This window comes from Salminus brasiliensis, chromosome 1, assembly GCF_030463535.1.
Source record: "Salminus brasiliensis chromosome 1, fSalBra1.hap2, whole genome shotgun sequence".
Taxonomy (NCBI): Eukaryota; Metazoa; Chordata; class Actinopteri; order Characiformes; family Bryconidae; genus Salminus; species Salminus brasiliensis.
This window is the reverse complement of record NC_132878.1, coordinates 29,317,058-29,340,768: the sequence shown is the minus strand read 5'-3', so window position 1 is coordinate 29,340,768 and position 23,711 is coordinate 29,317,058. Positions and strand designations below refer to the sequence as shown.

General features: G+C 42.1%; 2 protein-coding genes across 3 annotated transcripts; both read right to left on the bottom strand.

Moving 5' to 3' along the window:
• Nucleotides 1-1,351: 1,351 nt before the first annotated feature.
• traf3ip2a (TRAF3 interacting protein 2a) lies at nucleotides 1,352-14,166 on the bottom strand. 2 transcript variants are annotated; one of them, XM_072676701.1, is made up of 11 exons: nucleotides 14,106-14,166; nucleotides 11,072-11,173; nucleotides 10,228-10,521; nucleotides 7,847-8,083; nucleotides 7,113-7,197; nucleotides 6,822-6,991; nucleotides 5,963-6,051; nucleotides 5,764-5,832; nucleotides 5,292-5,396; nucleotides 4,815-4,889; nucleotides 1,352-4,452 (listed from the first exon to the last, which is right to left on the bottom strand). In XM_072676701.1, the coding sequence occupies exons 2-11, from the start codon at nucleotides 11,085-11,087 to the stop codon at nucleotides 4,288-4,290; spliced, it is 1,305 nt and encodes a 434-aa protein (XP_072532802.1). In that variant the 5' UTR covers nucleotides 11,088-11,173; nucleotides 14,106-14,166; the 3' UTR covers nucleotides 1,352-4,287. The 2 variants fall into 2 exon arrangements, with proteins under 2 accessions (XP_072532802.1, XP_072532803.1); XM_072676702.1 differs by having other exon boundaries at nucleotides 10,228-10,518.
• A 1,457-nt stretch (nucleotides 14,167-15,623) lies between these two features.
• Nucleotides 15,624-19,604, bottom strand: LOC140570787 (probable G-protein coupled receptor 139). The gene is made up of 3 exons (XM_072692639.1): nucleotides 19,532-19,604; nucleotides 18,681-19,069; nucleotides 15,624-16,301 (listed from the first exon to the last, which is right to left on the bottom strand). The coding sequence occupies exons 1-3, from the start codon at nucleotides 19,602-19,604 to the stop codon at nucleotides 15,624-15,626; spliced, it is 1,140 nt and encodes a 379-aa protein (XP_072548740.1).
• Nucleotides 19,605-23,711: the final 4,107 nt, after the last annotated feature.

Genomic DNA, 23,711 nt, shown 5'->3' with positions numbered 1-23,711 from the left:
CTAGAGATTAAAGGTGAACTTCAAGCTCAAGGAACAAGTGGACTCAAGTGGACTTCATGGGAGACGACTAAGGAGGACACCATTGTTGAAAACAAATCATAAAAAAAGAGACTGGAATTTGCCAAACTACATGTTGACAAGCCCCAAAGCTTCTGGGAGAATGTCCTATGGACAGATGAGACAAAAATGGAACTTTGATGTGCCAAGGCACATCAGCTCTACGTTCACAGACCGAAAAATGAAGCATATCAAGAAAAGAACACTGTCCCTACTGTGAAACATGGAGGAGGCTCTGTTATGTTCTGGGGCTGCTTTGCTGCATCTGGCACAGGGTGTCTTGAATCTTTGCAGGGTACAATGAAATCTCAAGACTATCAAGGGATTCAAGAGAGAAATGTGCTGCCCTGTGTCAGAATGCTTAGTCTCAGTCGCAGGTCATGTGTCTTGCAACAGGATAATGACCCAAAACACAGCTAAAAACACCCAAGAATGGCTAAGAGGAAAACATTGGACTATTCTGAAGTGGCCTTCAATGAGCTCTGACCTAAATCCTATTGAGCATCTTTGGAAGGAGCTGAAACATGCTGTCTGGAAAAGGCACCCTTCAAACCTGAGACAACTGAAGCAGTTTGCTCACGAGGAGTGGGCCAAAATACCTGCTGAGAGGTGCTAAAGTCTCATTGACAGTTACAAGAATCGTTTGATTGCAGTGATTGCCTCAAAAGGTTGTGCAACAAAATATTAAGTTAAGGGTACCATCATTCATTTCTTTCATTAACCGAGGGGTACCAATAATATTGTCCACGTGTGTAGGTCATAAACATCTTACAAATGATTAATAAGCAATTATAGCTGACAAGCAGAACACTGACTGATATATAATTTCACAAGGCAAAGTTCCTTACTGTCTAGCTGACCTCTGTGCTTTAAAGTCACTGTAAACACTCTGTTAAGACTGTGGGTGGGACATGAATATTCCTCCATGGCAGGAGGGATGAATGATGGGTGTTGTGGTTCAAGCCCCTCCCCCTGTCCCAGCTCTGTTGTTTGATAAATGTGTGCGTGACGGCCTTCCTGCAGGCCTCTAAATCACCCGAGGCCCACTGTGAATCACACTGCTGTAAATTACAGCCATTTAATCACCCAAAGTTGCACACATCTCCCCGGACACACACATACACACTCTGTGACAGCAGAGTGAAACCGATGAAGAAGGAAATGAAGGTTAAGCTTTATGGTCAGATTTTACTGTATGCAGCTCTGATAAATAAGGGCAGATGCTCTCTTTCCAGTCAAGCTCAATGCCTGTGAAGATGAACCCAAATGGACAGAGGATCAGTGATCAGTGCTGTTCATTCATATGTGGTATTTAATTGTAGCACAGTTTTTAAAGCTTTTATACAGCATTAATAAAGTGTTCACACAGTAAAGTACAGTGTTTATGAAGCACTGATATAGTGTATTATACAGTGGTGTGTGTGAAGTATCAGACAGTGAGCAGTACACCGCATGCTATTGGTCCTGTTGGCCTGAAATCGACCAGAAATCGACAGTGTTGCATTTACTTCTAGTGTGTTTAGCGTGCACACTGACATACTTAACACTGAACCGAAACATGCGAGACAAGAGCTACAGGGGGTCGGCATTATGCAGGCGGTCTGACACTTGGGGGATCTGTGAAAATGAGTGGCATAGTACAACAGATTAGTGTGATCTAATGTGTGTATATGGAACACTTTATCAAGGCTTTGTGCACCCAGGCCTCAACTGTTTTATAACCACAGATGCAGAGCTTATTTAGTTGCTCCTGGTTTTGTTGTGAAAGAACTCACACTACAAGGTTCATTGACCAGAAACTGGAACATGATGAAAATTATGGCGACGGCTCTGATGGCTCTCAGACCCTCTGGTAAGTGGTGATTGGCTGGCATTCTGTCTACCCAGTGCCGACTGGCTGGCATTCTGTTTACAAAGTACTCATTGGATGGCACTCTGGCTCCTGAGTTTTGACTGTCTGGCATTCTGGCTACAGAGTGCTGATTGATTGGCATTCTGGCTGCAGAGTGCTCGTTGGCTGGCATTCTGACTACAGAGTGCTCACCGGCTGGCATTCTGACTACAGAGTGCTCACCGGCTGGCATTCTGACTACAGAGTGCTGGTTGGCTGGCATTCTGGCTACAGAGTGCTCATTTGGAAGCACTCTTTCTACAGAGTGCTCGTTGGCTGGCACTCTGGCTCCTGAGTTTTGACCGGCTGGCATTCTGACTACAGAGTGATGGTTGGCTGGCATTCTGGCTACAGAGTGCTCGTTGGCTGGCATTCTGGCTACAGAGTGCTGACTGATTGGCATTCTGGCTACAGAGTGCTCACCGGCTGGCATTCTGACTACAGAGTGCTGGTTGGCTGGCATTCTGGCTACAGAGTGCTCACCGGCTGGCATTCTGGCTACAGAGTGCTGACTGATTGGCATTCTGACTACAGAGTGCTCATTCGCTGGCATTCTGACTACAGAGTGCTGGTTGGCTGGCATTCTGGCTACAGAGTGCTCACTGGCTTGCATTCTGGCTACAGAGTGCTGATTGATTGGCATTCTGGCTACAGAGTGCTCACCGGCTGGCATTCTGGCTACAGAGTGCTCACTGGCTGGCATTCTGGCTACAGAATGCTGACTGATTGGCATTCTGACTACAGAGTGCTCATTCGCTGGCATTCTGACTACAGAGTGCTGGTTGGCTGGCATTCTGGCTACAGAGTGCTCACTGGCTTGCATTCTGGCTACAGAGTGCTGATTGATTGGCATTCTGGCTACAGAGTGCTCACCGGCTGGCATTCTGGCTACAGAGTGCTCACTGGCTGGCATTCTGGCTACAGAGTGCTGATTGATTGGCATTCTGACTACAGAGTGCTCATTCGCTGGCATTCTGGGTACAGAGTGCTCACTGGCTTGCATTCTGGCTACAGAGTGCTGATTGATTGGCATTCTGACTACAGAGTGCTCATTTGGAAGCACTCTGTCTACAGAGTGCTCATTGGCTGGCACTCTGGCTCCTGAGTTTTGACTGGCTGGCATTCTGGCTACATGAACCTGTGAACATGAACAGTGCTGGCCAATGAATCGTGTAGTGTGAGTTCCTTCACAAACTGAATACATTGGGTCACTACAGTTTTCTGTTAGAAGTATAGGATGTGTATAACTGCTCTAAAACATGAGGGGCATCTTGTGGTCAGATGCTGCTACTACATCGCAATGTGCTTTTCTTTTCCAGTGTACAGATGAACTGGAGAGCTACAGTGATGACATTCATGTTAAAATGTGCTGTAAAAGTATTTTAGATGAATATATGTACATTTAAAAAAGGGGTTCTGCAGGGTTTCTTAGAGCAGTTATAATGAATCATAAAGGTTGTGGGCCTGGTTAAAAACATCTTGTATATGGTTCTTTATGGTACCTTTTAAAAATGTTTTTTTTATCACAGCAAAAAAGGGATACACTAATTTAACATGTCAAAGAACACTTTTTTCAGTACCATACAGAATCATTGTTTATAATGTACATATGTATGTCAGTACAATTACTATAAGAGCTGATGGTAAATTATGTCCTATATTAGTCCACAGATTGTTTGATTAGGTTCATTTGCCAGACAGAAGCTAGACAATCATAAAAACATAGATCATGCTAACTGCTAAGTGCTGCTTTGCAATTACGAATGACTAGCAACCCTTAATTGAACAGTTCAGCAGAACATCTAAGTAACATGATTGATTAGTGACCCCAGATACAGTTGATCAGCCAAGACGTGTTTGGTATCTGACCTGTGTTTCTTTAGTTTACAGTGGAAGATGCTGGGCTAAAGTTGCCAACACACACCCAAAAGTCTGTCTCTCAAAGCAAATCCAGATTTCCATTTGATTGGTAAATCGATGTGGTTTAGAACATGGTATGATTTCTGTAAACTTCTCCACAGAGCAGAACGGTGGAGTAACCGGACCTCAGATATGACCGTGTGTGCGGTGCAAAATATTATGGGCGTGGTTACATGGAGGTAGTCCAAGTGACAGCCTTGTGAAGTCCTGTGTTTTATAGCCAACATGTCATCTCCTGTTGCAAAATAAAGAAGCACTACTTAGATCCAAACATGTCTTGGCTGATCGACTGCACCTGGGATCAGAGCTCAGTCGTGCTACCACCAAACTGCTGCTGTAAGTTGCTGTTGCTATACAGTGTCCTTATAAGATACTGCACAGCAGTTTGAAGGTGAGGGTGTAACGTTATGCAGAATGTTTTATTTGTGTGTTGTGTTGCATAGTGGTTTGATGGTGAGGGTCAGCTCCTTCCCCAGTGGAGGAGGGATATATCTCTCCTCTCTCAGTAGCCGAAGCAACAGGTCCTGAGCGTCCTGTGGCCAGCGGAACAGCCGGGTGCTCTGCAGCCACATTGGAACATGACTCTGTGGAGAGAGAGATAATGCGAGAGTAAGAGAGAGAGAGAGAGAGAGTCAGGATTAAAGAAATGTGCAATATTTTTCTGTATTAAATAAATAAATAATATGGCCAGTATTCTGATATGGCTAACAATGAATGGGAGCAAGTAGAGCACGAGCTTCATTATAATGTGACTATGCTAAACACTGGCTGTTATGCTTTGATAGCTTACTGTTAGCCATGAGTTTTGCAGCAGTTGTGCTAACTTGTGAGAGATGCTTTTTAGCCACATTAGCCTTGTAGCTCCAGTGTAACCAAACATGTCATGGCTCAAGGACTCTATTTGGTGTAAGGGGAAGGGATTTAAACAGGCTGCGCTCTTACTCACCTGGTTAGCATTGGGGAAGAGTACAGGAACGAGTCTGAAATTCAGACAACGCTGCTGGATAAACTCGTTCTGGATCTGAAAGTAATAAATCATCTTTGTGACTAATTACTAAAACATATTCAGACACATCAGAGCTGCTCCCTACCACAAGCAAACCACAGCTTCTTAAACAAATAAAACTTCTCAGAAACTCTGCTATTAATTACAAGACATGTTGGAACAGCTGCACAATGCATTTTTTTTACTTGTGTTTTTTTTACTACAATAAGCACTTTTGCTCACCCTACCCACATCCCTTGTGCCTTCTTGTGCAAATTCATTTATGCTTGATGATCCAGTTTCATAATACTCTGCGTAACGGTGCAACACCACACACAAAAAAGTGCAGCACAACATTAAGGGCAAAACAAACAAAAAATAAAAGATCAACAATTATATTAACGAGGGCAACCTAAGAGTGTGTGTGGTTGGGCTCACCTGTGTGTGTATATATTTTGTGTGCAGTCCATGCTGGTCTGACCCGTCCCCTTCCACGTCGATCTTGTATTTGGGACTGATGACCACAATGATGAGTACAGATTTCTACAAAACAGACCCATATTATAACATCCGACCACTAGTTATTTGAAGCAATAATCTGTCCCCCAAAAAAGCTGTGACTGTAGTCAATCAACTGAGCAATGTTTGGTGCTTCTTTAGTTTTACACTGGAGCTACAAGGCTACTGTGGCTAACAAGTAATGAAAGCTTATACCCGACCAGCATAAAGCATGTGGAGCTTTTTAGTAATCTCTTAAAGATTCATAATAGACTCATAATAGATGTGGTTTCTGACACTGATGCTTTTGTCCTGTTTGTTCAGCCCTGCAGTACGTTAACAGGCACTGTGCTGAGAGCAGAATAGATGATGAATTAACAAGAGTGGAATTCAGTAAATGAGTAACTCTTACATCCTTTAAATAGCCATCCATCCACTTATTCATGTCCATCTGCCGCACGGCGTTATCAAAGATATCAATCTGTAGGACAGACAGAGCACAGGAACTGTCACCATCACAGTGCGTGTTGCAGAACACGGCCTGTAGAAACAGTACTAGGAAAATACTGTAAGCTGTTGTAGCGGTTCTCCATGGATGTTGTAAGACTCACAGCAGGTCTAAAGCCTTGACTCATTAAGAATCTCACAAATGGAAACATCTCCTTTGCCGTGTCCACGGAATAGGTGATGAAAACATTTCCTAAAATGGTTAATCAAAAGCAATGATGTTAATAATAAATTCTGTTCACATATTTTAAATATGAATAATATTCAAACAATGGAAACAATGGTGTATCACTTTCACACAGTTACTAAATCATGTGTAATTTTACCCATTTATCAATTATGCACATATTTGACTTCTGTAAATTCTGTAGTAGGGTATTTACTCAAAGTCCGGCTCTCAGACCTATTCATTTCTGTAAAATTAACCCCACTTACTCATTACTTTAACTTAGTGGAATATCCCATTAAAGCTGATATACTTCTTGTTCTGTGTTTTTTACCAAGTCAGAATTGTGCACAGAGGTCTGAACCAATTAAATCTCCCTTACAGAAAGTTATTACACTAAATGGCCATGAATTTGCATCCTGATGCCTACGACACTTTTTACATTTTGGGTATATCATTAACTTGGTGGAGGGATATTTGGGAAAACATACTTTGTTCAGATTTGCAGCTGTTTTATCATCATCAATATCACATTTAAAACTGGTGGTTTTAGTGATTGTATTTGTGTAATAGTCAAGTCTGGTTCCTATTACTACCACTGTAAAGATATCCCAGTTGATGAGTTTCTCTTCAATGAATTAAAGTAAATGAGTTCATCTAAAGTTATGCAGAGAATGTGAAAAATTGCTGTAGTTCTTCTTTAAGTGTGAATACAAGAACTGAAACTATATTTAAACTGTTAACACTAAAAGCAGTGTTTCAATTATTGTCAATAACTTTAATAACGTGTCACTCACGGCAGTCATCAGGGAGACTGATGGTCCGCCTCACTTCCTGCATTGGCATGTGGCCTGTGATTGGCTGAGAAGGGAGGACACACACCTCTGACATCAGCTCTCTCACAGGTGCTGTGGACTCAGGGGACGTGCCCTGTGCCATTGCCATGGGAACCCCATGAAAAGGTGGCCTGTGGAGAACCAGATATATAACAATATACTGTAAATACTTCAGGGTACGTTTTAGGGTAAACCTATTTACATCATGTTTAAAATCTGACCACCTTGCCTGGTATACTGTATGTGTGTTACCTGGCCTGTGCTCGAAGGGGCTGGTTGGGCCAGGCACGATTTACAGGGGCTGGCTGACATGGACACCATCTGGGGCATCGGGCTTCTGCAGAATAAAAAGCAACACGTCATGATACAATCCCAGATATTAAAACAATTACACAGAATTCGTTTTTACGACAGATAAAATGAATACTTCATAGTGGATACATCAGCATCAGAATCAGCAGATTCTGAATAATTCACAGCAGATGCTGAATAATTAATACTAGATTCTGAATAATTCACAGCAGATGCTGAATAATTAATACTAGATTCTGAATAATTCACAGCAGATGCTGAATAATTAATACTAGATTCTGAATAATTCACAGCGGATTCTAAATAATTTGCAGCAGATGCTGAATAATTCACAGCAGATGCTGAATAATTCACAATAGATGCTGAATAATTAATACTAGATTCTGAATAATTCACAGTAGATGCTGAATAATTCACAGTAGACGCTGAATAATTAATACTAGATTCTGAATAATGCATAGCAGTTGCTGTGTAATTCACAGTGGCTGCTGAATAATTTTACAGTCTGCTGAATAATTTACAGTGGCTGCTGTATAATTCACAGTGGCTGCTGAATAATTCATACTGGATGCTAAATACTTCACAGCAGATGCTGGATAATTTAAAGTAGGTGCTGAATAAATTATATTGGATACTGAATAAGGAGACTGCAGAACAGCAGAATCTTTCCTTACCCATAGCGTTGGCCGGCAGCTGGCAGCAGCCAGGATGCCCAGGCTGTCTAGGGTGATTAAGCAGTCTGTATGCATTGTCTTCAACATCTGATCGAAGAGGGCCCGGCAGCTCCAAGCTTTTGTCGTCGTCCTCACTGGGAAGGTTCCACCGCTCGCGAGGAAACAGAGCTGAGAAATCTTCACACAGGTCATCCATCGGGGGACGCTGTGGCTGCCTGTAACTGTCAGGGTTGGCCACTGAAAAGCAGGCAACATTTAAAAAAGTCAGTTGTAGGTGCCTTCTACATACAGTTGTAATTAATCAAATTTCATAGAAAATATTCAGCAAAAAGGTTGGACATGTTTTTGTAGTCTATATTCCTCTGCTGAGTAAATATCACCCACTTACTGTACTCTATTTAATGTATGCTGAACATACAGGCAAATATTGACACCCCTGTGCATCTTATTATTGTTGTATTATGTGTTATTCACACATTCATTTCTTAACCCTCGCATTGCATAAAAAGTCACATGTAACATCATTCCACATAAAACTCCGGATATGGACTAGACAAAATGTATTTTCTTAAATTGTAAAAAAATACAGATGTAAATAATGTGTGAAAGCAGTGCTGGTGTGCCAGTAGCTTTGGCCATGATGTAATTCCAAATGTAGCAGTGCTACCAAACAAACAAACAAACACCAGGGAGCGTCTATAATCTTAAACATGTTCTTACTTTTAGTCCATGTTTATAGATAACAGTGAATCTTAAGTGTCAGAAACTACATTATCCAGTCTATTAGATATTAAAAGTGGGCAACTTGTCAATATACACTATATTGCCAAAAGTATTTGCTCGCCTGCCGTTGCACGCATATGAACCTGAGTGATATCCCATTCTTAATCCATAGGGTTTAATATGATGTCAGGCACCCTCTTCTGGGAAGGCTTTCCACAAGGTTTAGGAGGAATGTGTTTTTGGGAATGTTTGACCATTCTTCCAGAAGCGCATTGAGATCAGATACTGATGTTGGACGAGAAGGTCTTGCTCGCTGTCTCCGCTCTCCGCTGCACTGGCATGAAAGTGACCAAAATCTCTTGGTGTCCTGAAGCATTAAGAGTTCATTTCACTGGAACTAAAGAGGCAAACCCAACTATTAAAAAACAACCTCACACCATAATCCCCCCTCCACCAAACTTTACACTTGCAGTCAGTCAAGTACCGTTCTCCTGGCAACCGGCAAACCCAGACTCGTCCATCAGATTGCCAGACGGAGAAGTGTTATTCGTCACTCCAGAGAACACGTCTCCCCCGGCTCCTAAGTCCTCCCGAGTCCAGTGGCGGCGTGCTTTACACCACTGCATCCGGCAGCTGATCTGCCGTGGAAACCCATTCCAGGAAGCTCTCCACGCACTGTTCTTGAGCTAATCTGAAGGCCACATGAAGTTTAGAGGTCTGACTCTGCGAAAGGTGCCGACCTCTGCACACAATCGCCTCAGCATCCGCTGACCCCGCAATGTCATTTTACCACTTCATGGTTACAGTTGACCGTGGAATATTTAGAGTGAGAAAATGTCCATACTGGATTTGTTGCACCGGTGGCATCCTATCACTGTAACACGCTGGTATTCACTGAGCTCCTGAGAACAACCCATTCTCAGTCTGCATACCTAGTCGCTTGATTTTATACACCTGAGGCCATGGAATTAATTGGAACACCTGAATGATTTGGATGGGTGAGTGAATACTTTTGGCCATATAGTGTATCTATTTATTTACTTAACTAAATTTATGAAGCACTACTAGGGGTGTCCCGATCCAGATTTTTGGCCCCTGATTCGGAGTACCTTAAAGAGTAGTATCAACTGATACCAATATAGGGTGTGTTTCAAGATTAATTCATGAAGTGATCTATGAAAAACGTAACAATTTTTCCTTAGTCTTCAATATTCTGAACAGGTTTTAAGTACTCATTTGCTGACTCCACCTCTGCATTTGCATCGGATAGTCAGCCTCCAGTCAAAAACTACATTTTAATTTAATTATTATACCACAAAAGTATATGGCAAATAATTATTATAAAAAAAAAACTAATAACCAATAAGTATTTAAATAACTGCCCCTGGTAAAACTGAGGGTTTTCACCATAGTTTGGGTTTTAACCAGCTGTAAATCAAGAATACGTAGATACTTGATGCGTTAAAATACATCTGGACGTTCCCCAATCCCAATCCACTGGATCAGATCAGGACATCACTAGAGGCACTACTGGTGCTTATCTCTTCCAACTTGTCAGACCTCTAAAACATGATCTATGATGACATCCATCATGTGTCATGTACTAAAGGTTACCATATCGCCCACCTCTAGCACAGATTAATCGAGTGTGTATGTACTTAGGGGGCGCTGTGGGTGATGTAAATATCCGTCCATGGCCTCACGGGACATCCAAAGCTTGTCAGAGGGGGGAGTGGTTAAAGGGCAGCCCGGTTTCGTGACCTTTGATTCCGACTCAGGATGCCCCGGGTAATCTTCTGGGTACTCCACTTCGGCCACGTCATTAACAGTGACATTAACGCCGTCCGCTTGGGCTGAACACTGCACACACACTGGCCAGGCCAGGTTCAGAGATGATGAGGTCATCGACTCGTCCATCTCAACCGGGACACTCAAGTGAGGACAGGACACTTCTAACACAAAGAATGAATAAAGGAACAAGAGGACAAATGCTTATTTCACCTCCTATATTTGTGTAGTGTTTTCACTTTCAAATAAATGACTTCTGATAAAGTCATTAAACAGACTGTTGATGTACTGTGCCTTTAAAGTATGTAAATGAGCACTGTTTTAATTGGCTGCCTTATTTACAGCAGTCCTGTCTGAAATACTCCTAATAACTTTACTGCTGTAGGTTGAATGGGTTGACCTAAACTGCTGTAGGCTGAATGGGTGGAGCTAAACATATATAATTTATAATATAATCGATATGTTTCTTGGTTTCATAAGTTATTGTATTGTTTTTATATTATACTGAAAGTTATTAAAATTATTCTTTTAACAGGAATATTGGTAAACATATAGTACATCTGGTATAGCGAGGGCCTAATTTCAGGAACTTTTATGGCTTGTTGTTCTCTTGCTCCATTTCCTCAGGTCCATGTATCTTCACTGTAGGGTGGAGGATTCTGCACACTTTAACTGTGTCGAGGTAAACTGAGCTGGGAGGAACTCTTGCTTTACCCGTAAATGAAGCCATCGCTGTGCGGGTGCTTTATTCAGTAGTTGGCGATGTAATACAGCCTCAGTCCTGCCTTTGCTGGAACAGCATTAACACGACACCATCTTGTGGACAAAAAAAAAAAAATCAGAAGAAAAACAATTAGATCCACCAAATATGATTACATTTTTTAACATAAGCTAGACTAAGCAAGTCTGTACAGAAAGCAAATGTAACCAACTAATCTACATGTCTAAGCTAGAATCACTATTGCTAATGACTAAAAAAGGTCAGAATGTGAAATATAAACAATATAAAATTTGTTTTTTTTTTTTTTTTGGGCTTGGTCTGGACATTGATTCCGCCTTCTGGTATAAAACAAGCCTGGGATAGCTAGCATAATATGAGCTGTCATTTTTTATTTATTTTGTTCATTATTTCATTCACATTCATTCATGTATCATGAATGTAACATTAATTATAAACACATAATTTTTTGTCATGTCATCTTTTTGTAATATTTTGTTGACACAGTCTTGCCTCAGATTAATTAAAAAATATTTAATAAGTCAAAAACAGCAAAAATGGAGATAGCTACATGATTTTAGCATGACATGGACTTTCTACAGTGATATAGCGCTGGCTAGTGAAAAATGCTGAACAGCTGTTAATGAATGGGACTATAGGCTGTGTCAGCGCCAAGCCTGTGTCAGGGATGAAAGCAGGGACAGTGTGTAGAACTGGATCCTGAATATCCAAAAAATCGTCTAAAAAGCCTTGTGGTAGTTCTAATACTTTAATATACGCTGAATAAATCATATTATTATATTACTATCTGAATATAGGTCATCCCAAACGTCTGAACAGCAGTTTAAAGACATGAAGCACTGCGAATATACGAGCTTCACTCGGTCCTGCTGCTAGCTCTAAACTAGCCGCTGTGCTAACAATTCATCCTACCTCTCCAACCGTCCTCCCAACGGCCAGCCTATAATTACATCCTACTTTTATTTATTTATTTAATTATTATTATTATTATTTTTTTTACAGTTTTTAATGTTAATAGCTTGATTTTTAGTTTATTACATAATCCCATCTACACGTTACTGTTTGTTTCATCGATTCAATTGTGAACGTTTGTTCAGAATAAAAATAATAATAACAGCAGTCTATCAGATTATCCTACCTGTAGTTTTAGCTACTGCTGGAAGCGCTTTCTGATGAGTCACTGTAATCTATCAGATTATCCTACCTGTAGTTTTAGCTACTGCTGGAAGCGCTTTCTGATGAGTCACTGTAATCTATCAGATCATCCTACCTGTAGTTTTAGCTACTGCTGGAAGCGCTTTCTGATGAGTCACTGTAATCTATCAGATTATCCTACCTGTAGTTTTAGCTACTGCTGGAAGCGCTTTCTGATGAGTCACTGTAATCTATCAGATTATCCTACCTGTAGTTTTAGCTACTGCTGGAAGCGCTTTCTGATGAGTCACTGTAATCTATCAGATTATCCTACCTGTAGTTTTAGCTACTGCTGGAAGCGCTTTCTGATGAGTCACTGTAATCTATCAGATTATCCTACCTGTAGTTTTAGCTACTGCTGGAAGCGCTTTCTGATGAGTCACTGTAATCTATCAGATTATCCTACCTGTAGTTTTAGCTACTGCTGGAAGCGCTTTCTGATGAGTCACTGTAATCTATCAGATTATTTTACCTGTAGTTTTAGCTACTGCTGGAAGCGCTTTCTGATGAGTCACTGTAATCTATCAGATTATCCTACCTGTAGTTTTAGCTACTGCTGGAAGCGCTTTCTGATGAGTCACTGTAATCTATCAGATTATTTTACCTGTAGTTTTAGCTACTGCTGGAAGCGCTTTCTGATGAGTCACTGTAATCTATCAGATTATTTTACCTGTAGTTTTAGCTACTGCTGGAAGCGCTTTCTGATGAGTCACTGTAATCTATCAGATTATCCTACCTGTAGTTTTAGCTACTGCTGGAAGCGCTTTCTGATGAGTCACTGTAATCTATCAGATTATCTTACCTGTAGTTTTAGCTACTGCTGGAAGCGCTTTCTGATGAGTCACTGTAATCTATCAGATTATCCTACCTGTAGTTTTAGCTACTGCTGGAAGCGCTTTCTGATGAGTCACTGTAATCTATCAGATTATCTTACCTGTAGTTTTAGCTACTGCTGGAAGCGCTTTCTGATGAGTCACTGTAATCTATCAGATTATCCTACCTGTAGTTTTAGCTACTGCTGGAAGCGCTTTCTGATGAGTCACTGTAATCTATCAGATTATTTTACCTGTAGTTTTAGCTACTGCTGGAAGCGCTTTCTGATGAGTCACTGTAATCTATCAGATTATCCTACCTGTAGAGTAATTTACGTTAATGGCATTTTTCTATTAAATCAGTGGTGTAAGCAGGAAAAGTAGCTAACAGAGAACGGGTTGTATAATTCCTCTATGAGTTACTGCCTCTCTGTCTGTAAATGCGCGCTGTGGTGGACATTTGGATCAGGTAGGACAGCTCGACAGATCACCGGTCTGTTTACTGCCTCCGAGCCCTGTTCATTCTCTGTGCCTTTTCGCTTCGCCATCGCTCACGACAGCTGTAGTCTTTAGCTGGATCACGTTATAAACACGATATAAGCGGTTACAGACGGTTAAACCGAAAGCAAACTGCATTCTTCACTATTCATCAATCGTTGTTTTTTTTTAGCTACAGTGTGAATGTAGTCTTGTTAGCCTGGTAGCTAGCTAGTGCTAACAGTTTCACTCTCTTAAAGCCCAAACCTCACCAAAACTCAGTGTCTCACTCACACTGTCGACGAAAAATCAACAAGTACAGCGTGAACACACACACACACATATATACACACACATACACACATACACACACACCTGCTCAGGTAACTAAGCAGCACTTCCGCCATCTATTCAAAGTGAACTCCTCTGTGCCCTCATCCAGCAGTCATATTAAAGTGAACTATGGATAAATGAGCTATAAAAGTGGTAAGTGTGCACTTGTGTGTGGCCGTGTTGTCTCTCTTACCTGCTGGTGTGTGTTACCTGCGCAGGTGTGTGAGCACTCTTCCTGTTTCCACAGCTTCCCGGAACCCCGAGCAGTGTGTATATGCAAATCAGCCCTCACCTTTACCTACTGGAGCGCCTTTGGCTGGTTCCGCGTGCTGGGTAACGTTCCTAAACCGCTTGAGCTGACAGCGAGCCACAACAAGTCACTGAACAGGTAGGTTATGCAAATTTACACAAAAATGGCGCACACTGCCCCACAAACACATACCTACACCGGTCAGCCCTAGTGTTAAAACCACCTGCATGGAACTGTGTGGGCTTCCCTCGCGCCACCAAAACAGCTTTGTCCCGTCGGGGCATGGACTTTGCAAGATGTCTGAAGTGTCCTATGGTATCTGGCACCAGATCCTTCAAAGTCCCAGGGTAGACGGTATTACATACTCAAATTGCTCGTATCCAGCAAACTTTGGACCAGAAGAGCTGGAAAGAAAAATGTAAAAAAAAAATGTCTGGGCATGATCCTAATATTCTAAGGATCACGTTGGACATTCCTGTAAAGCCCCCTGACCTGACACCCAGTAGAATTATAAAGTGTGAGCAGTGAGGAACGAGTGAATCTTGCTGCCAGGGAAATGGTCATGGCTGGTTAGTCTACAACCACACACACATTCACACTCACTCACAGTCTGTTCAAGAATTCCAAGTTCAAGAGTGAAGATAATTCACTGTCCTCAAGTGCTGCTGACCACTTCTCTCCAAGACAAGTGCAAGACTATGCCTGGTCGACATTAAGACTGAGCCCAAACAAGAGGAAGACTTAACTCATTGCGTCTTAACTCTTTTTAAAGATTTTGGTGGAGGCAAACCCCTACAGATTCCCCCAGAACAACAGAATGCACACCTTAAAAGAGTTTTTTTTTATTGTATGAAGGTATACTGTACAATTACACAATTAATTACATAGTTATGTACATTGGCTTTGTGTATGGACAGGTTTAAGTCTGTACTTCTGACTTGTCGATTGGGAAGGTCGCAAAGACAATTGTGGTCGAGTCCCAGAGAACATAAGTGACCTCGCTCTCTCTGGGTGGGTGGGATTGCCCTCCCTCTCATGATGTCCTGATGTAACAGAATTAGCTGTTAGTTCTCTCTTCCAAGCGTGTTGAGCTCCAGTGGTGTTGCATTAGCGTCTCACAGGAAGGCTGTGCAAGCCTTAGTCCTAGCTAGTGAGGGGTAACTGGAAATGACTAAATTAGGGAGAAAATCTGATGAAAAATATAAATATATTCATATTATTTGTGTTTGTACTGATTTACCAGCTGTTCCAGCCAGTTGACAGTTTATAGTCTGAAGCATAGATGAATAATAATAATGCTCAAATATTTAAGAAATGGCTAAGCTAGCACACTCACCCAGAACAATCACAGTGAATTGTTTATTATGTATATTTATTTATTTATTTATTTGGGTCCTTTAAATGTGAGTGATTTGCACAGCACTACGTACCCCCTGGATAATTGATTTGGTGACCACCGTTCTAAAACGTGCTGGAAAAGTCAGAGGCCTGAGCCGGGCGGGGGTCGCAGGGGGCCAAATCATGAAAGTGTCTGAGCTTGGTCAGCACAACAGAGACAGGGTCTTGGCCGGGTATGTATTTGTGTTCGGCCACCGAGAACACTTTCATGGTGGTGTGCGTGATGTAGGAGCTCAGCTCCCTGACCTTGGCCCGGCAGGTCAGAGTGTTGACCAGCTCCTGGCGGAAGCGGCGGCTGACCATGCAGTACAGCAGGAAGTTGGTGCTGGAGTTCAGGTTGTGCAGCATGTTCGCCACGTCGCTCAACGTGTTGATGGGCATGCCGTAGTCATCACGGTCGAAGTCTTTGTGGTTGTAGGTGGTGCGCAGGATGCAGTAGGTAATGAAGCGTGGCAGTGTCAGCACCACAAACGCCACCGAGATGGTCCCCAGCAGCAGCAAGGTCCGGCGGATGGACCCCCGTGTCCTGGACCCGTGGATGGTCCGGCGCTCCTCTTTGGTAAAGAGCCGGCTGGAGCAAAGCAGCTGGTATGCGATCAGAGAGTTGAAGATGATGACAAGCATGATGGGGACGCCACTGGACAGGAAGGACATTATCCACACGGCCACGGTGGAGTACAGGGCCTCACGGTAAATGCACCGTGGCATGCTGACCACCTGACCGTCCAGCGTCAGGTTCACCTGCAGCGGTGGAGGAAGAGGACAAAGCATTTATTTTAACAACAACAACAGCAATAATAATGTTATAATGTATATTACTAAATTATTAGCATTTATTATACATGAGTATACATGTATTATTACATTATTTCATAACAAAAACAATAATGATGATATAAATATTAATTCCCCTAAATAAAAAAGTGATGTAAAAACACTAAATTGTAATGGAAATGTATGTTTATATATTTTTGTATTAAAGTAAGCTTAATCTATTATTATTATGACATTTAAAATGGATGTAGTATGTTTTATAAAACAAACAATTGATATAGTATATAAACTATATTTACAGTCTGTAGTACAGTACAGTAGAGTACAGAGTGCTGTGTAATAGAATTGTGCAGTTGTGCAGTAAAGCAGTATTGCAATAGTAAAGAGCAGTAGGGTAGAGCAGTGGTGGCTCAGCGGTTAGAGCGCCAGGATATTGATAACAGGGTTGTGGGTTCGATTCCTGGGCTCGGCAAGCTGCCACTGTTGGGCCCTTGAGCAAGGCCCTTTACCCTCTCTGCTCCCCGGGCGCTGCCCACCGCTCTGAGAGAGAGAGAGAGAGAGGGGATAGATGTCTGCTACAGAGAGAGTAGGGTAGGGTTTCTGGAGGCCAGCATGTAAGCCACCGCTCTGGGTGTGTGTGTGTACTCACTGCCCCTAACACATGTGTGTGTGAGTGTGTGTTCACTACCAGATGGGTTAAATGCGGAAGACACATTTCGCTGTACGCTGTACAGTGACAAATATGTGCACCTTTACCTTACCTTTAGTAAAGAGCAGTAGAGCAGTAGTAAAGTAGGGTAGAGCAGTAGTAAAGAGCAGTATGGTAGAGCAGTAGTAAAGAGCAGTAGGGTAGAGCAGTAGTAAAGTGCAGTAGGGTAGAGCAGTAGGGTAGAGCAGTAGTAAAGTAGGGTAGAGCAGTAGTAAAGTGCAGTAGTAAAGAGCAGTAGGGTAGAGCAGTAGTAAAGTGCAGTAGTAAAGAGCAGTAGGGTAGAGCAGTAGTAAAGAGCAGTAGGGTAGAGCAGTAGTAAAGTGCAGTAGTAAAGAGAAGTAGGGTAGAGCAGTAGTAAAGTGCAGTAGTAAAGAGCAGTAGAGCAGTAGTAAAGAACAGTAGGGTAGAGCAGTAGTAAAGAACAGTAGGGTAGAGCAGTAGTAAAGTGCAGTAGTAAAGTGCAGTAGTAAAGAGCAGTAGGGAAGAGCAGTAGGGTAGAGCAGTAGTAAAGTGCAGTAGGGCAGAGCAGTAGGGTAGAGCAGTAGTAAAGAGCAGTAGGGTAGAGCAGTAGTAAAGAGCAGTAGGGTAGAGCAGTAGGGTAGAGCAGTAGTAAAGAGCAGTAGGGTAGAGCAGTAGTAAAGTGCAGTAGTAAAGAGAAGTAGGGTAGAGCAGTAGTAAAGTGCAGTAGTAAAGAGAAGGAGGGTAGAGCAGTAGTAAAGTGCAGTAGTAAAGAGCAGTAGAGCAGTAGTAAAGAGCAGTAGGGTAGAGCAGTAGTAAAGAGCAGTAGTAAAGAGCAGTAGAGCAGTAGTAAAGAGCAGTAGGGTAGAGCAGTAGGGTAGAGCAGTAGTAAAGAGCAGTAGTAAAGAGCAGTAGAGCAGTAGTAAAGAACAGTAGGGTAGAGCAGTAGTAAAGTGCAGTAGTAAAGAGCAGTAGGGTAGAGCAGTAGGGTAGAGCAGTAGTAAAGAGCAGTAGGGTAGAGCAGTAGGATAGAGCAGTAGTAAAGAGCAGTAGAGTAGAGCAGTAGTAAAGAGCAGTAGTAAAGAGCAGTAGAGTAGAGCAGTAGTAAAGAGCAGTAGTAAAGAGCAGTAGAGTAGGGCAGTTTAATAGTGCAGTGCAGTAGAGTACTACACTGCTGATACTAGCAGTAGAATAGTGCAGTAGTGTAGTGCAGTAATGTAAGGCAGTGGAGCAGTGCAGTAGAGTACTACACTGCTGATACTAGCAGTAGAATAGTGCAGTAGTGTAGTGCAGTAATGTAAGGCAGTGGAGCAGTGCAGTAGAGTACTACACTGCTGATACTAGTAAATTGCAGTAGAATAGTGCAGTGCAGTAGTGTAATGCAGTAATGTAAGGCAGTGGAGCAGTGCAGTAGTAAAGTGCAGTGTTGTAGTGCTTTAGTGTTGTAGTGCAGTACATCAGTGCAGAGCAGTGTTGTACTGCAGAGCAACAATATAGAGCAGTGTTGTAGTGCAGTAGGGTGGTGCTGTGCAATAGTATTGTGCAGTAGAGTAGTGCAGTAAAGCACTAGTGCAGAGCAGTGTTGAAGTGCAGTAGTAAAGTGCAGTACAGTAGTGTAGTGATGTGCAGCAGTGCAACAGTGCAGAGCAGTGTTGTAGTGCAGTAGCTCACATCCGCACCTGTGACACCACACTGATCCAACCTGCTGGTATCGAGGCCAAGTGCGACAGCACTATGATGCTGGTGCAGGTGAGCAATGCGTGTCTGGTGTGCAGGGGGCGCTGGCAGCCCGCTGTCACCCTCAGCACCAGGAAGCGTTCAATGGTGAAGGCCACGACAACCCACGCAGAGCTGAAGAAGGTCCCAAACTGCAAGATGTTTAGGATCTCACACCATGGATGGGAGTGCCAAAAGGGCTGGGTCTGCAGGAAGGTCAGGCACAGGTCCAGCAGGATGACCCACACCAGGTAACAGGTGTCTGCCAGCGCCAGGCAGCTCAGGTAGATCTGGGCCGAGTCCGACATGCCACAAGCACGGAAACGGATCATGTAGAAGGTGAAGAGGTTCGCTGAAAGACAGGATGGGACTGTATCACACAAATGCTAATCCCCCTTCCTAAAGGCGAGTGAGTGTGTGTGTGTGTGTGTGTGTGTGGGTGGGTGGGTGAAAGAGTTACACACCAGGTCCTAAAGTCAATTCATGAATTATACATGAGTAATAATCCTAAAAAGTCCAATAAATTCAGGTTAGGAATCCTGAATCCTGAGAGGTTTAACACTGACTGGGTGGCTCATTATATCACATTCCATCCCATTTTATTTGTGCTATAACTGCTTATTAATGATTCCTAACATGATTAGTGTTTATGACCTAATTAATGACCCTTAATAAACACATATCCAACCATTCATATTTTGAAGTGGCACCCTATGTTCTTTAAAGCTGTCTCAATGTGAGCCTGGTGGCTCAGTGAGTCACAGGATACGTGTCAGTGCTGTATCTGTGCCCATTAGCGGGTATTGGGACTGACCTGGAATACCCAGAATGCACAGCAGCGGGTAATACACCTTTTGAAAGGTGATGAAGACGATCGCGCCATCCATCTCCGGCTCCTCAGAGTCAACAGGCCCCCGCAGCACCCAGCGCTAATGCTGCAATAAAGCCATTACAGAAAGCCCCTTCACACGCATACACACACACACACACACACACACCATCAGTCAGCAGATAACACCAAGTGTTAGCCTATACGCTCTCATGCGCTCAGTTCTGTTTTACTCAGTAAATAAGGAGTCTCTGTCTGAAATGTGCAGAAGACATATTATTAGGAACCAAATTATTTGACCAAAACCCCAAAATAAAAATGACTGATCTCTGAATCCAGATGCAGTCGATCAGCCAAGACGTGTTTGGTATCTGATCTGTGCTTGTTTAGTTTACAATGGTAGATGCTAGGCTGACATCGCTAACAAACACTGGACTTAGACTCATCACTATGTACACACACCGGGCTGAGAGACAATGTTTGCCTCTCTACTCGTTTCTCAGAACTCCGATTTGCTTGGCAAACCGATGTGGTTCAGAACGCGGGATGACTTAAGCTACATTCACACAGCAGGTAAAGTGGCCCGAATCTAATTTTTACTTTAAAAATCTTTTTTTTAGGCTGTTTTCACTATCATTTTTATGTGGTCTGAAGAGTTCATGCTCCTAAACCGATGCGCATGCGCAGAAGAGCTCTGCTTCACATGCTCAAATTGGGCAGACTGTGCAAATCAGCTAGTGACAATGCTGTCGTCCATTTTCCCTTTTTCTCAGCGTGCATTTACAAGGAAGTGGGACTGACGTAAAAGTCGCACGAGTTCTAATTTTTTTTCCATATTTAAATATGGGCTTTTCAAATTTGGTAGGCTAGTAAATTTAAAAAAGTAAAATAAATAAATAAATGCAAGAAATAAAAATACAAATCAAATAATAATGCAAGTTGATCCTTTACATTTACATTGAAGGCATTTAGCAGATGCTCGTATCCAGAGCGACTTACAACAGTGCTTCAGTTCAGAAGCTAGTTAGAGTTAGTTCAGAACTAACTCTCTTTTTACCTTCTCCGCCACCCAGCCTGACCTGCTGGAAGATTGCCCGCTGAGGTCCCCTCTACCTGCGTCAGACCAGCTGCCACCTACCAGTCCAACCAGCAGGCCCCCCACCCACCACCAACCATAGCAGACGAGCTGCACACCCTCCTACCGCTGCTACCTGTTTAATGACCATGTTAAAACCTAAATGGACTCGTAACTATCTGCCACTATTATTATCACCACTATTAACTATCTGTTGTATCTGGTTTGGTCATTTTTTTCATTAATGTTTAAATAGTTCTGATCAGAGGAGGACGGGTCGGGTCCCCCTTGTGAGTCTTGGTTCCTCCCAAGGTTTCTTCCTCCAGCTCTGAGGGAGTTTTTCCTTGCCACTGTCGCCATTGGCTTGCTCAGGGGGGTCTTTGATCCATCATGTCTTACATTATTTTCTTCTTTCTTCTTTGTCTCTGTCTTTTATTAAGTACTAATTATGTAAAGCTGCTTTGTGACGACAACAGTTGTAAAAAGCGCTATACAAATAAATCAGACTTGACTAAACACAAAAGCCAGTATGGAGACCAGGATACTCGGCACTACACTTTGCCCAAGAAGACGTGGGTTCTCAGCGAGTGACACCCAGGGGAAGTTCGCTCCACCACTTCGGTGCCAGGACAGAAAAAAACCTAGATGCTTGTCCTATGTGGATTTTGAGGGATGGAGGGTCAAGGGCTCCTGGTACTGATTGATCATTTAAACCTTTTATTATCAGTGTAAATTCAGAGAATATTAAATTCTACATTGAAATAAATGCTCCAGTTCCAACTTTAGTTTGGAAAATATTTTATGACACATTTATTAACCCCTTAACACTCTAGGGTGTATTACGCAGAAACTACCGAGACTTCTGTACAAACTGGTGGAGCTATTCTTTGGTAATAGAAGTTTGTAATAACAGTTTCAGCCTGCCGGCAGTCAATAGGCTTTTAAATGGGTTACATTTGAAATGATTTATCAGTGTTATTATGTATCAGTTTTATTGTACTGTATTTTAATTATTCTGTTTTAATATTGGGAAAGTTACTTCAGATGTTTCCAGAATGTTTGTTTTTGTTTAACTGGAAATGTTGTGTAAAAACATAATAATAACATTGTGATACCATCCATAATCACCTCACCCGTGTTCAGAACACCACAGGTTAACCTTCCTATGTTCTGTTCTTTGCTAGCAGGCATGTGTCAGATTTCAATACTACATATGGGAATGGAAGAACTCGGACTTGATAATGTCAGACACTGCCACACACATAGCACATCTCTGTCACATATGAATCAAAAAGTTTTACCTCTGAACGCAACAATTAACTTTTTCACACAGCTGGACGTGAAGTGACCGCAACCCCTTTGACCTCTGCCCAGTGTGTGATATCACTCCATGCACTGTCCAGTTTGAAAGTGGAACAACACTCTGGAGTGTTGCGAGGTTACATTCTGAGCGTCAGCGTTTATAGCAGGTCTAGCCATGCTGGGTTACTGAATCACTTTTATAAAACTCCTTCTTGAAGTATTTTAAAGAAAGTGTGCAGAAAAGAGCAGAGGTGAGATTGGTGACAGTCTAAGTCCAGTGTCTGTTAGCAACATTAGCCTAGCATCACCGGTTTTAAACCAAATTTCAGATACCAAACACGTCATAGCTACTAACAGTATCCAGACTTTTCTGAGGACTTCTGAGCAGCTTTTTGGTGTTTGGTGTGAGCTTTTGTTTTCCATCACACTGACCTTTTGCAGTAAAAATGTTAATAAAAAAGTATGATTAAGTTGTAGTTTATGGATATATTGGTGTTTGATGTGTTTTCTTCTCTAATTGTGTGTGTGTGGTAAATGACGCTATGGGCTTCCCTGATCTCTCCATAATTTGCTAAGTGTTCGGTTCATTTGATTTGATGTTTCTCCATTGATGCTGTCGGGTGAGAGATCCCGTCTCTGAGCTGTTTAAGAACTTTCCATTTAGAGCGACTGCAGCCTTTTCTGGATCTCTCTCTCTCTCTCTCTCTCTCTCTCTCTCTCTCTCTCTCTGTCTCTCTCTCTCTCTCTCTCTCTCTCTCTGTCTGTAAGAGCTGTAAAGTTGCAGTGTTCCTTTGAAACACACTCCTCCTCTGTCTAGCTCCACGTCAGCCATGCTGGCTGGGTTTATTCTGTTGCATCCCAAACCACACACTTCTACACTTCACTCACTGCACTATCAAGTGCACTTCTAATGCTGAGTCACTATTTTTATATACTGTTTAGCGTGAGCGTGTGCAATTTGAGGTTCAGCCTTTGTGTTTGGTGCAAGTTTGGGAATTCTAGACAAAATCTATGCATAACATTCATGTGCCAGAACTTAACAGAAAACATTTTGTCAACATTCATTTCATAAGATGGACAATTTTTAAATTGTAAATATTTTAAGAGATTGTAAAACATCCTTTCATATGGAAATGTAGCTGCCGATACATACACACACAAAAAGGAGCCACAGCGATACACCTTAGAACCCGCTTGTAGCCCCATTGCCTTAATTTGAGATCCATTGTTATATCAGGAGAAGCATTTTTTCATAAGTTGGACTTAATCAATGGTTTTAGTTCAGGGAGAGCTGGTGTATGGGCAAGTTCTCAGTAACAAAAAAACAAGCAAACTCTACACTCAAGCCTCTGAACTCTGATCTCACATCTCTCAACTTCATCCCTGTGTAATTGTCTAAAATCAAGTGACTGAGGAGCTCACCACGTTTACAATATGAAGAGAAAAAAGTCAAATAATTCAAATAATTATTTGAGTAATAGAAGTTTGTAATAACACTTTCAGCCTGCCGGCAGTCCCTAGGCTTTTAATGGGGTTACATTGATATGATTTACAATATGAAAAGAAATAAGTCAAAAACACCAGAGTACAAACAAACAGTACACCAAACAGAGCTTTACAATCAGACTAAAACCAGAACCTCTTATCTACATCAAATGTATCAATATCAGTGCATCATAAAAATATTACAATGAGTGTAAACACTTAATGATGTAAATAAAATAATTATGTCATTAATATACATGTATGTATAAAGAGTACTCACTGTGATGGATCTGTGATGGAGCT

Excerpts from the sequence above, each read along its gene's own strand:
- traf3ip2a (XM_072676701.1), bottom strand. Across the intron at positions 8,084-10,227 it reads TCACCCACAGCGCCCCCTAA|TGGCCAACCCTGACAGTTAC; the intron begins GTACATACACAC and ends CCTGCTTTTCAG. Across the intron at positions 5,397-5,763 it reads TGGATGGCTATTTAAAGGAT|AAATCTGTACTCATCATTGT; the intron begins GTAAGAGTTACT and ends TCTGTTTTGTAG.
- LOC140570787 (XM_072692639.1), bottom strand. The coding sequence starts at position 19,604 with ATGGATGGCGCGATCGTCTTCATCACCTTTCAAAAGGTGTATTACCCG. Across the intron at positions 19,070-19,531 it reads GTGCATTCTGGGTATTCCAG|CGAACCTCTTCACCTTCTAC; the intron begins GTCAGTCCCAAT and ends CCTGTCTTTCAG. Across the intron at positions 16,302-18,680 it reads GGATCAGTGTGGTGTCACAG|GTGAACCTGACGCTGGACGG; the intron begins GTGCGGATGTGA and ends CCACCGCTGCAG.